We start from the raw sequence: 12194 nt of genomic DNA, 5'->3' as shown, positions 1-12194 counted from the left end.
AAAAATACAATTTAAATACTTTTTAATGTCAAACACTTTGCTTGTCTTGCTTTGCCTGAACTCGTGTATTCTAGCTCAAGACAGATCCAATGGTATTGGACAGATTCCAATTTTGTATTTTCTCCCTCAACTTCAAAAATCATTTCAAGATCATCCTACATCGCTGCAGAAGTACTGACAGAGTCTTTGCAAAGTGAACATGCAAAGAAGATCAAACACCCTTAACAAAAAAGATAAAACAGTGATATAAGACGATTTTGAAGTTGAGGGAGAACATGAGATGGGAGTTTTTTTTTTCAACATACCCTAACTGTACTGAACCGGAACAAAAACAGTCCAGGCAGAGTAAGACAAGATGAGCGTTTGACATTAAGAAGTATATAAATTGTATTATTTTTATGAAAATAACTGATCGTTTGGCTAGATAAGACCCTTCTTCCTCGGCTGGGATTGTTTACAACCACATTTGGGATCGTTTGAAGCCGCATTTAAACTGCATTTTGAAAGTTCAAACTTGGGGCACCATATCAGTCCATTATATGGAAAAAAAATCCTGAAATGTTTTCCTCAAAAAACATAATTTCTTTGTGACTGAAGAAAGAAAGACATGAACATTTTGGATGACAAGGATTGAGTACATTACTGTCAATTTTTGCTCTTGGTAAGCAAAACACAGTTCTTTCAAACACATTTGAAAGTTTACAGAGCCAAAACTTTTATGTGTGTAAATAAATTACATGTAGAAAATCGGAAATTTAAGTTAATGGCAAGTAATTGATTGTATATCATTCTAGGGTGCGTGTGATTGAAGTGCCGGAAAAAGGAGAGCAGCTGTTCAGCAGCGTCACCGCCTGTTTCATAGATGAGGGCCGCACACAGGAAGTGAAATCACATCAGCTACTCCAACTTCCTGCTCAGTTCCAAAATTTGCCAGGCCAGGCTGTGGAGTTCATCCTGTGCAGAGCCCAGCCCGTCGATGGGGAGGTGGACTGGAACCCAAAGGTCTCAACAGTCCTACTGAAAGAAAACATTTCTTCAATTTGTTGTTTCTTCAAATAAATGTTAAAAAACAAAAATGTCTTTTCAGGTGACCAGAGCCATTAGTCAGAAAATCAAAGGGAAGCTGCATCAGGCCAGGGTTGTGATGAGTGTGGGAGATACTGTCTGGGTTGATCCTATGGTAGGTGTTTAAGACGATTTGCGTCAGAGACCTTGCAAGATTATGCTGGTCCAGTCTAAAGACGTTCTAGCGCTCTATTCTGCATTTGTTTTCATCACACAGGTGCGTATGACACGTGTTCCTGGTCTGAAGACCTACATTAATGAGTATAATGTCCATGCTGAGATCTTGGCCTCTGGGTTTGGTGTGAATAATCCTCAGCACGTGGACCTGCTGAAGAGAGTTTTCCAGGGAGACGAGAACGCAAACACACTCCAGCACTTGCCAGATGACAGGTTTATTACTAATGTTCAGATCAGTCTGTTTTAATGCTTTATCTTAAAGCTGCATTCCATAACTTTACATAGTCAATTAGTGTTCAAAACTACGTCCTTACTTCAGCCAGATTCAGCTTGTAATAATTATAGATGCACCGATCGACTGACCAGGGGTCGATTCCGAGCCGGTCGATTCTGACGTCACACTTACGCAAACTGATAATGTATTTGTGTTGTGCCAAATGAGGTTTGCGCAGCCTGAGTGGGTATGTGAGAGGGACTCTCATGACTCTCTAGGATGAATTGACATGGTAGCGTAAATGACAGTGTTAATGTATTTGGTCTTGGCGAATAGATCTGCTACTCTTCTGCTGCTGCAGAGCAAGTACCGAGACTTGCTACTGCCAATACATCCACAACATGCTGCTGTGAGCATGTAAGAAATACTACTGCTACACATATAACATACTTGGAGTAACCCCCATAGCCTACATGAATCACCTCATAGCAGATCTAGACAGGTGGAGCTGGGGAAGGTGGAGGGTTTCTGAAGCAAGCTGCAAACTGCTACAGCAAGCACTAGTCATATATTTGAATGTTGAGCAGCGAGCTCATTGGCTACTGATACATGAGAGAACCAGTCAGCTGTGCAATAGGGCTGTGCAAATCAGTACAAAGCACTCACTACAAAGAGCCGAAATTCACTGACAAGCCGCGCAATATCGCGTTCATTATCGCCTGCGATAATGAATGCGATATTGCGCGGCTTGTCAGTGAATTTCGGCTCTTTCGGCTCTTTGTAGTGAGTGCCGCTCCATAATGAATGCGTCTGACTGCACGTGATGGAAATTTACGACTAATCACGGAACCGGCATTACTGAAGAGATGCGCATCATAATCGCATGCGATTATTTGCACAGCCCTACTGTGCAATGTGATAATGATGTCATTAGATCAGGTTGAGTTAGACCTATGGGACTGCGCCATCTTAGAGTTTCATGCCAGAGCTCTGTATTTATAATGTATGATTTAGGTAAGCAACATTGCATAGAGATTCTCCCAATATTAACATATTTGCAATGTGACCATGATTTTATACCAGGGGTCACCAAAATTGTTCCTGGAGGGCCGGTGTCCTGCAGAGTTTACCTTCAACTTTCCTCAACACACCTGCCTGGAAGTTTCAAGTATACCTAGTAAGACCTTGATTAGCTGGTTCAGGTGTGTTTGATTAGGGTTGGAGCTAAACTCTGCAGGGACTGGTGACCACTGTTTTATACAGTAATTCAATAAACAAGACGTTAAAATTAAGTGACTTACATTTTAGACACAATATTGACAGTTTTTGCTGAATTTCATTGAGGAAAATAGTTCAAAGCCACTGCAGAACTGTTGAGTGTTTGCGAGCAACACAGCAGTGTTTCGGGACTGAATAAATCCGTTTTGAGTCAATGATTCAGTAACTCAATCATAAAGACCTCGTTTCTGAAAGACTCGAATGAATGAATGACTAAATGATTTGTTTATTTAAACCGGCATTTATCGGCACCTACTGGTGGCTCGGTTCCGTATTTAAAAGTATTGCATTTTTCCCAACATTTCTTTTTTAAAGTTTAAAAAATATTTAAAACATTAATCTTTTAAAAATTATTTATGCATTTGATGTTTTGTGATGTTATGCATTTATGGTACCTCAGCTTCATCAAACAGTCTTTGTAAATGCATCTAATGCCACTTGAGATGCAGCTTCTGTGTTTCCTGCAGTGGAAAGATTGAGTTTGTTGATACTGATTTAATCTGAGTGGTAACTTTGCAGCTTCTTATTATTCTAACTGATTTCGCTTGTATAAGTTTGTTTTGGGAGTTCGAAACTGCTTGCCAGAGCAAACTTTCCAGAAATGTTCATTCCAGCTGCAAAACATCTTTGTACTACCATTGGTAATCCTCCGCCTACCAAGCTTTCTTTCATGCTAAACTCTTCTCTGGGTTCATTTCGTCTATGGAATCCTTGGGGGTGAGATGACCATGGGTAAAAACATGAACACAGTGGAGAGCTGCTTTATAATAGCATAACAAATTGTGCTTCTGATGAAATGAGACACTGACACTGTTTTTCATGTTTAATACTGCTGATTGCTTTTAAGCTATATATTGAATAAAGTGCCATGTAAATACACATGACTTCACGGGACTGCTAATTGGCAGAGCTCATGCAAACATACCAATATTGCTGATCAGATTTTAGAATAAGTTCTAAGGAACATTAAATTGCTTTGTGAGGTTAAAATATTTTTTTTCAGTGACATTCGAATGGTGTGACAGAACAGTTCGTCATTCTGAGTTAACTTTGCGATTGTTAAATTGAATTGCCTTTGGTAGTTTTCGCATTCGTTATTATGCAGAATCAGAGAATTTCAAGCACAGCTTGTCAGTGAAGTACGGTTTTGTGATCAGTAGTACATCTTCACCCGAAGGCCAGAAGGCGCTCTTGCGCTGAAACTGCAGATATGCTCAGCAGAAGAAAGGTATTGCACATCGTTCCAGGAAATCCCTATAGCTGTAGCTGAATAAACAGAAAATTGAACTGCTTTCATTGATTCAAAGTGACTAATAAACATATGACTATCACAATGTATGGTTTATCTGAGTTGTTCTTATTATAATTTTCATTATAATAAAGTGTATTTATAATGCAGTGCTAATCGACATAGCCTTTATCACTGCTTAGAATACTCTGAAATATGTTGCCTGCCTTATTCTGTGTAAGAAGCCACATCATCTCAGAGATGGATTTATTTCAAACATTCGACTGATGTTATGAAGCGAGTTTGGAGTAAAACATCTTATTAAATGTGGTATTTTACAAATACATGTTATAACGATTTCAAAATTGCTGTGCTTTCAGATGGAGCAGCATTTACTACACAGAACCATACTTCACTGACAAAAACCAGACGATTTGATTAATCATGTAGCTTTATTTTGGACATATTTCCAAGATGTAGTTTCTGTAATTCCAAAGTACAGTGAATATACACACCTTAAAACAATAAATTCATCCATGCTGAGGAGCCATGCCAATGCACAACCCACGTAAAGAACAGAATTATACAAATAGCTGCAATTGCACGTTTTGAACAGAGATGGTGACAAAAACACTTATGGACTGCAGCTTTAAGGGTTGAATTGGTGATGAATTGTTGAGATCACATTTTACAATAGAAAGGAATAGAAATATGTAATTTGAGTCAAGAAAATCAAACCTATTTTTAGGTGCATTAAGACGTTTTTCATTGTTGTGGTAATTCTTTGTTGCTGTTATTTAATGGTTATTTTCATTAGTATAGTTTTTAAACTAAAAATGTAAAATCACTGCACTAAAAATAATACTTGGGTGCACAGATCAATAAAAATCGTGATGACTTCAAATTTTAAAGAAACATCCTCACTCACATATGTATTTCTTAATGATTTGTAGATTTTATTTTACAAAAAGCCCATGGATTGGTTTTGCCACTTGGCCTTCCTCAGTGAATCATTCCATGACGAAATATAGAGGTCACACTGCATCGAATCATGCTTAAAGGGGAAACTCTTCTTCCGAATACTGAAGACTATATAAGTCAGTGCTGAATGCCATTTTATCAGAATCTTTCTCCTTCAACACAAAGACCACCTCCTCGCTGCACTCCAGAGATGAAGAGTGAAGAAGGCACATGCAGGACACTGCTGCACGAGTCAGACGAGGCTGTGTCACGCTGAGGCAGCACTCGTGGAGACGGTGTGCTCTCACTGCGAGAGCATGAGTCTTTCTTTGATATGCTCACGGATTCAGTGAAGGCGGTCCTGCCTCTCGCATTCCCCCATTTCTCTTCTCCCAGGAGCCTTGGATGAAGAAACAGCAGAGTCAAAGAGATGAGTGGACAGATTTGAGCAAGCTCATGCCAGCACAAGGCCCACATGGCCTGCCCTCCCCACAGCGACATGATTCCTCGGTGGTCTTCTCCCAAGAGGATCAGTGGCCTTCAGCTGAAGCAAGCAGTATGGTCACCTTTGGAGGATCTGGAGAGGATGCTGCCAATGACTCTATGTCACTGACGTCCTCTAATCCAGAGGATTGTTCAGGCTCTGTGGACGACCCCAGCTTCCTTCCGCCCAAAATCTGGCGGTGCACGGCCCAGTGTGGATAGCGAGCTCATCCGCATCCTCACAAAGGCTTGGAGTGGCCGGCCCCAGAAGAGCCCACCCGCAGTCACCTGGATGAACGGTATCTGCCAGGGCGCCGCCAGCGAGCCCCCCGTCAGAGACCTGCACCATTCTTTCCAGAAGTTCATGATGAGCTCACCAAGTCATGGCGTGCCCTCTATTCAGTCTGCATCCACTCAGACAGGCTGGCTCAGCACTTCACACTATGGCAGTCCTCCAAGTTTTCCAGGCCAAACTCCTTCAAGCCACGAACGAGTCTGGCCCAGATCCAGCGACTTTCAGGGAGCTGCGCAGCGCAACTGACCTGGCACTGCGTGCCACAAAGACAACAGCTCAGGCAATCGGTAGGTCAGTAGCCAGTTTGGTGGTTCTTGAGTGCCACCTCTGGTTAAACCTGACAGAGATCAAGAACGCAGACAGGACTGCCTTCCTCGACTCCCCAGTCTCCCCCACTGGCCTGTTTGGACCCACTGTTGACAGTCTTGTGGAACGCTTCACTGCAGCTCAGAAGTCATCGCAGACCATGCACCACTTCCAGCCTAAGCACTCAAGCTCAAGTCGCCACAAGGCTCTGCCAACTCAACAGCCTGCAAAGTCTGCTCCTTTGCCCGCTCGGCCTCAGTCCAAGCCAGAGCCTAAGCTCAGACAGCAATGTCAGCCTACCAAGCGCCAGGGCCCCCGCCCCATCTTAATCTGTCAGGAGAGAAGAGGAGAGGACTAAGTCCCGCAGAAGTCAGACTTACCTTGAAGAAGTCTCGCATTTGTCTTCCAATCCCCCATTCAGTTCTGGGTGTTGGAGGCTTTGTTCACTGTGTCAAGAATTGTGGCAGACTCACTTTGCACATGCCCAAGCAAACTGCCACTGTGATAGCGGACCCATTGGATTATAAAGAGTACTTCTCCTCTTCACAAAATTGTGAAGAGGACTCCATGCAGCAACCTGCCGTCCGATAAACTCAGAACCCTTCCCACTCAGCTGCAGACTTGGGAAGCCATCCTGGGTGTGTCAAGTTGGGTTCTACCAACTATAGAATGAGACTCCTTTATTTCGCTCGCAGACCTCCCAGTCTCAGGGGTGTGGTCCAGAATTTGGTTCAGGACAACAGTGCTCATGTTCTTGCTCCGAAGTGCAGTGTCTACTGGTGAAGTGACCCATCAAAACGGTCCTGCCAGAGAACAGCGAGTAAAGCTTTTAAAGCTGTTTTTTCTCGTCCGAAACAATGATTGTGGGCTAGGGTCAATCCTCTGTCTGAGGCTCCTGAATCGCACTTAATGAAGCAGCCATTCAGGATCCTCACATAGATTTACCCAGGGTACTTATCAGTGGATCTGAAAGATCCTTACTCTTATATTCTCATTACAGACACTTACCAACTTACTGTATCAGTATCAGTATGGAGTTTCCCCCACTAAGCGTGATTCAACGCAAGGGAACAAAGATTACGTTAGTGATCATAGGGATTATGTGTCAAGAAAAACAAACATTTTGGGTATATTAAGAGTTTTTGTTGCTATTTTTCATTGCTTTTGTTTTTAAAGAATTAGTTCACGTACAGAATAAACATTTTTTGATGATTTTCTTGATGACCCCCGTGTCATCCAAGATGTTGATGTCTTTCTTTCTTGCGTCGAAACGAAACAAAGGTTTTTGAGGAAAACATTCCAGGATTCAGTGCAGCTTCAAAACACTCGCTTTGTAAACACTTGGTACTTCTGCCTATGTCATGCGTCACGTTTCCAACGTGACTAACCAAAAATGCTTGTCTTTCATGGACATAAAGTATATATTTTTCAGAAAATGACCAATCGTTTCGCTGGATAAGACCCTTGTTCCTCAGCTGGGATTGTGTAGAGCCCTTTGAAGCTGCATTGAAACTGGAATTTGGACCTTCAACACTTTGGCTCTCATTGAAGTCCACTATATGGAGAAAAATGCTGAAATGTTTTCCTCAAAAAGCATAATTTCTTTTCGACGGAAGAAAAAAAGACATGAACATCTTGAATGACATGGGGGTGAGTATATATTCAGGAAATATTCATTCTATTAATGAAGTAATCCTTTAAAAATAGTACTATGATGTATAATTTTAAATATATGTGCTTTCATTTTGTTATACTACTTATATGTAAATATTAGTATTGTAATTCTAATATAATATTTCAGAGTGGAAATGAATTTTCCAGTGTTTAAAACAATTTGTCTCATGCACACCCTTTATTTATTTATTTTATTTTATTTTATTTTTTATGACAGAGTTGAGGTTACAGATGATGATCTGACCAGTAAGATGAAGGATTTATGCAGTGGTCATAATGCCATGGAGTTCAACCAGACTCCCATCAGCCCCCAAAACAACAGTGCTGGCTTGTGTAATGGAGACCTGCAGGACACTGTTGATGATGATAACGATGATGATTCTTCAGAGGGAAGGATGAATTTCATGAGGTTAGTACATTTAACTGATGTATTTTTAAAAAAATCACCTGAATGTATTTTAGAATGTCTTATCTTAAATGTCTGTTATGCCAAGATTATGACTGAGTTATTTAGCCTAAAGGAGAAATCCACTTCCAGAACAACAGTTCTGATCTTCAGTCGTAAAGAAATTGTTGAGGAAAACATTTCAGGATTTTTCTCCATATAATGGACTGATATGGTGCCCCGAGTTTGAACTTCCAAAATGCAGTTTAAATGCGGCTTCAAACGATCCCAAATGCGGTGGTAAATGATCCCAGCCGAGGAAGAAGGGTTATTTTCATAAAAATAATAAAATATACTTTTTAATGTCAAACGCTCGTCTTGTCTTACTCTGCCTGAACTGTTTTTTTCTGGTTCATGACAGTGTATGTTGAAAAACTCCCATCTCAACTTCAAAATCGTCTTATATCGCTGTTTAATCTTTTTGTTAAGGGTGTTTGATCTTCTTTGCATGTTCACTTTGGAAAGACTGTGTCGGTACTTCTGCAGTGAAGTGGGATGATTTTGAAATGATTTTTGAAGTTGAGGAAGAAAATACGTTTGGAGTTTTTCGACATACCCTAACTGTCTTGAGCCAGAATACACAGAGTTTAGGGAGAGAAAGACAAGACGAGCGTTTGACAATTCAAAAAGTATTTAAATTTTATTTCTTTCATGAAAATAACCGGTCGTTTCCCTAGATAAGACCCTTCTTCCTTGGCTGGGATCGCTTACAACCGCATTTGTGATTGTTTGAAGCCGAATTTAAACTACATTTTGGAAGTTTAAACTCGGGGCACCATATCAGTCCATTATATGGAGAAAAATCCTGAAATGTTTTCCTCAAAAAACATAATTTCTTTGCGACTGAAAAAAGAAAGACATTAACATCTTGGATGACAAGGGGGTGAGTACATTGTCTGTAAATTTTTTTTCTGGAAGTGAACTTCTCCTTTAAAGACCAGCCACACTACTCAAAACGTTTTCAGTTAAATTTATTTATTTGTCTCAAATTATGTACATACTGACTTTAGGCTGCATGATACATTGGGCACAGATGCTTTTAGTCTTTTTATTTTATGGTTTTCACTACATACAGCAAAATATAACATCTGTAATTCTGCTAATCTTCCATTCGCACTGTTGCAGTATTTTTTGCAAAGTATGCATGGAGAAATCTTTTGACATGAAATTCACAAGTTTTGATGCTGACTTATTTAAGGCAACCAGTGATTTGTTTGTCATCAGGCTGCATTTGTCTTTATCATGAAAATCATATTGTTTCACTGTTTTGATTGTTTCACTGGTTTGTAATACAGAAACTCACTTTCTCATTGTTTTTCCTTTTTAGCCCTGATCTGAATGGATTCTCATCTCCAAACCAGACCAGATCTGCCAGCTCTGAAACAGGCATGTTTATTCACATGTAAGGAATAGTTTGAAGTGAACTATTCCCATTTATAATAACACTTGATTTTTACCCACATTGATTATGTAGACAAAGATGAAGCCTTGAACATCAACAAATTACAGACAGTCACTGAACCACAGAGTTTCCACAAGCCAGCCTCTTTCTCATTCCAGCCTACTAGGTGAGTTTTTAATATTCTATAAAGTATGTTCATATTTAGCTATACTATGTCTAAATGTATTCTGATTATTGTTCTTATCTGTTAATAGTGTTTCTTGTGTAGTTTTCACCCACAGATCAAATGGTTCCAGAGGGGCGAGTTGGTCACGGTCTACATAAAGCTCATCAGTCCAGTGATGCAGAAGTGTGAATTCTACTCAGACACTGTTGTTTACAGGTCACATGATTATAAAGCGTCCGTTTGTTCAGTCATTTATTAATGTTAACATTTCATGCTAGAAAAGAAACTTACAGCCATACGGCCTGTATTTTCTTAATTTGATAGGACAGCTAAATAAATGTGCATTGATTTTCATATATATTTTACGGGAATATTCATTTGTTTTAATCTCAGTGGGTACGTGAATGACCGGCACTACTATGCGAAGCTCGAGCTGTCCGGTGACATCATGGCAGAGGAGTGCTCATGGGAAATGAAGTGCAATGAGCCTGTGATGAAGCTGAAGAAAAAGGACAAACGGGACTGGAGAACACTTCTCAAACACAAGGCATAGTCTACATCGTATTAAAATGTGATAATATTAGACCAGAGAAAGTTTTGAATGCAGTACATTAATTTGGATGCAGTACATTAATGCTGTATTATTATAATTTGATTTGTGATGAATATTTTTTAAATGTTGTCTGGTCTTGTCTGTTTTTTCACAGAGTCCATTTGTCAGCTATGAATTTGACTACATTGATGAGACTCGTGTATCTTCAGTAAACGGTGAGGAATTCATATGCAATTGATTGATTTAACCTTCCTGAGATGATTTTTGATTGAGCCATAATTTGCTGAAGTACTAACAATAAAAATATGCAGTTTTATTTTAGGTTTTTTAGATCTTATTTACCCCTTCCTTTAGTCAGGGTTCGTACAAGGTGCTTGAAGTGCTTTTTTTTTTTTTTTTGGAAAACCCTTGAAAATAGCAATGTACCTGAAGAGGTACTTGAAAAGTGCTTGAATTATTAAAAGACAATGTATTTTAAGTTAATGTCATAAAACTAGCAAGCCGGATCAGTAGTAGTACTGACAATTCACTGAGTAAACGATAAACTGCTTTCACTGAAGACACGAAAAGAGGAACAGATGAAACAAATCAGTTGAGTCATTTATGCTGGAATCGCTTTGATTCAAAATCATGACTTTGTTTATTCATTAGATTGGGACTTTAGAGAGCGTATCACAAATCATTTGATCGCAACAGGTTTGCGAATCATTTTGTGAATTGAATGATTCAAATCACTCAAATCAATACATGATTTGAAGGCCAATCTAAATCAAATGATTGGTGGTCAACGTTCCGAGTCCTGATCTGAAATGATGGTTCGCGAGTCATTATTCAGATTGGGACTTCAGAGTGTGGATTGGGAATCATTTGATTTATATTGCGACTTTGGAGCAGGTTTGCGAATCATTTTATTCAGATCAAAACTTCGCTGTGCGTTCGCTAATCATTTGATTCAGTTTGGGGCTTCAGAGCACGTATGGCGAATCACTAGATTTAGATTGGGACTTTAGTGCGGGTTTGTGAATCATTTGACTTGGATCAGGACTTCCAATCCTGTATCGCTAATTATATGATTTACATCAGAACAGTTTTGTAAATCATTTCTTAAATGAATGATTCAAACCAAATGATTCACGATTTGATGTTCCCGATCTAAGTCAAATGATTCTCGATCCACATTCCAAGTCCTGATCTGAAACAATGGTTCGCAAATCATTATTCAGATTGGGACTTCTGAGCATTGATCGCGAATCATTTGATTCAGATCGGGACTTCGGTGTGGGTTCGCTGATCATTTGATTCAGTTTGGGACTTCAAAGCACGTATGGCGAATCATTTGATTTAGATCAGGACTTCAGTGTGGGTTTGTGAATCAGTTGACTTAGATCAGGACTTTCAATCGTGTATCGCAAATCATTTGATTTACATGAACAGGTTTGTAAATCATTCCACAAATCATGAAATGATTCAACTCAAATGATTCACAATTTTAAGTCCTGATCTAAATCGAATGATTCGCCATCCACATTCCAAGTCCTGATCTGAAATGTGGGTTTGCAAATCATTATTCAGATCGGAACTTCAGAGCATCGATCGCAAATCATTTGATTCAGATCGGGACTTTGGTGTGGGTTCGCTAATCATTTGATTCAGTTTGGGACTTCAGAGTGTGTATGACAAATCATTTGATTTAGATTGGGACTTCAGTGTGGGTTTGTGAATCAGTTGACTTAGATCAGGACTTCTAATCGTGTATCGCAAATCATTTGATTTACATCAGAACAGTTTTGTGAATCATTTCTTAAATTGAATGATTCAAACCGAATCTAAGTCAGATGATTCTCGATCCACGTTCCAAAGCCTGATCTGAAATGTTGGTTCGGAAATCACTATTCAGATTGGGACTTTGGAGCATCGATCGCATATCTTTTGATTCAGATCGGGACTT

At 39.6% G+C, this 12194-nt stretch overlaps 1 protein-coding gene across 1 annotated transcript in view; it reads left to right on the top strand.

The window, feature by feature from the left end:
• Window positions 1-12194, top strand: part of tdrd12 (tudor domain containing 12) — a 31586-nt gene that overhangs the window by 18216 nt on the left and 1176 nt on the right. Inside the window, exons 27-35 of the mRNA XM_051099095.1 lie at window positions 795-1002; window positions 1088-1180; window positions 1283-1455; window positions 7898-8089; window positions 9453-9511; window positions 9600-9693; window positions 9796-9909; window positions 10087-10240; window positions 10401-10461. Coding sequence (XP_050955052.1) covers window positions 795-1002; window positions 1088-1180; window positions 1283-1455; window positions 7898-8089; window positions 9453-9511; window positions 9600-9693; window positions 9796-9909; window positions 10087-10240; window positions 10401-10461 — 1148 coding nt within the window. The remainder of the gene's footprint in view (window positions 1-794; window positions 1003-1087; window positions 1181-1282; window positions 1456-7897; window positions 8090-9452; window positions 9512-9599; window positions 9694-9795; window positions 9910-10086; window positions 10241-10400; window positions 10462-12194) is intronic.

This window comes from Labeo rohita, chromosome 25 (assembly GCF_022985175.1).
Source record: "Labeo rohita strain BAU-BD-2019 chromosome 25, IGBB_LRoh.1.0, whole genome shotgun sequence".
Taxonomy (NCBI): domain Eukaryota; kingdom Metazoa; phylum Chordata; class Actinopteri; order Cypriniformes; family Cyprinidae; genus Labeo; species Labeo rohita.
This window is presented reverse-complemented; position numbering and strand designations above follow the sequence as displayed.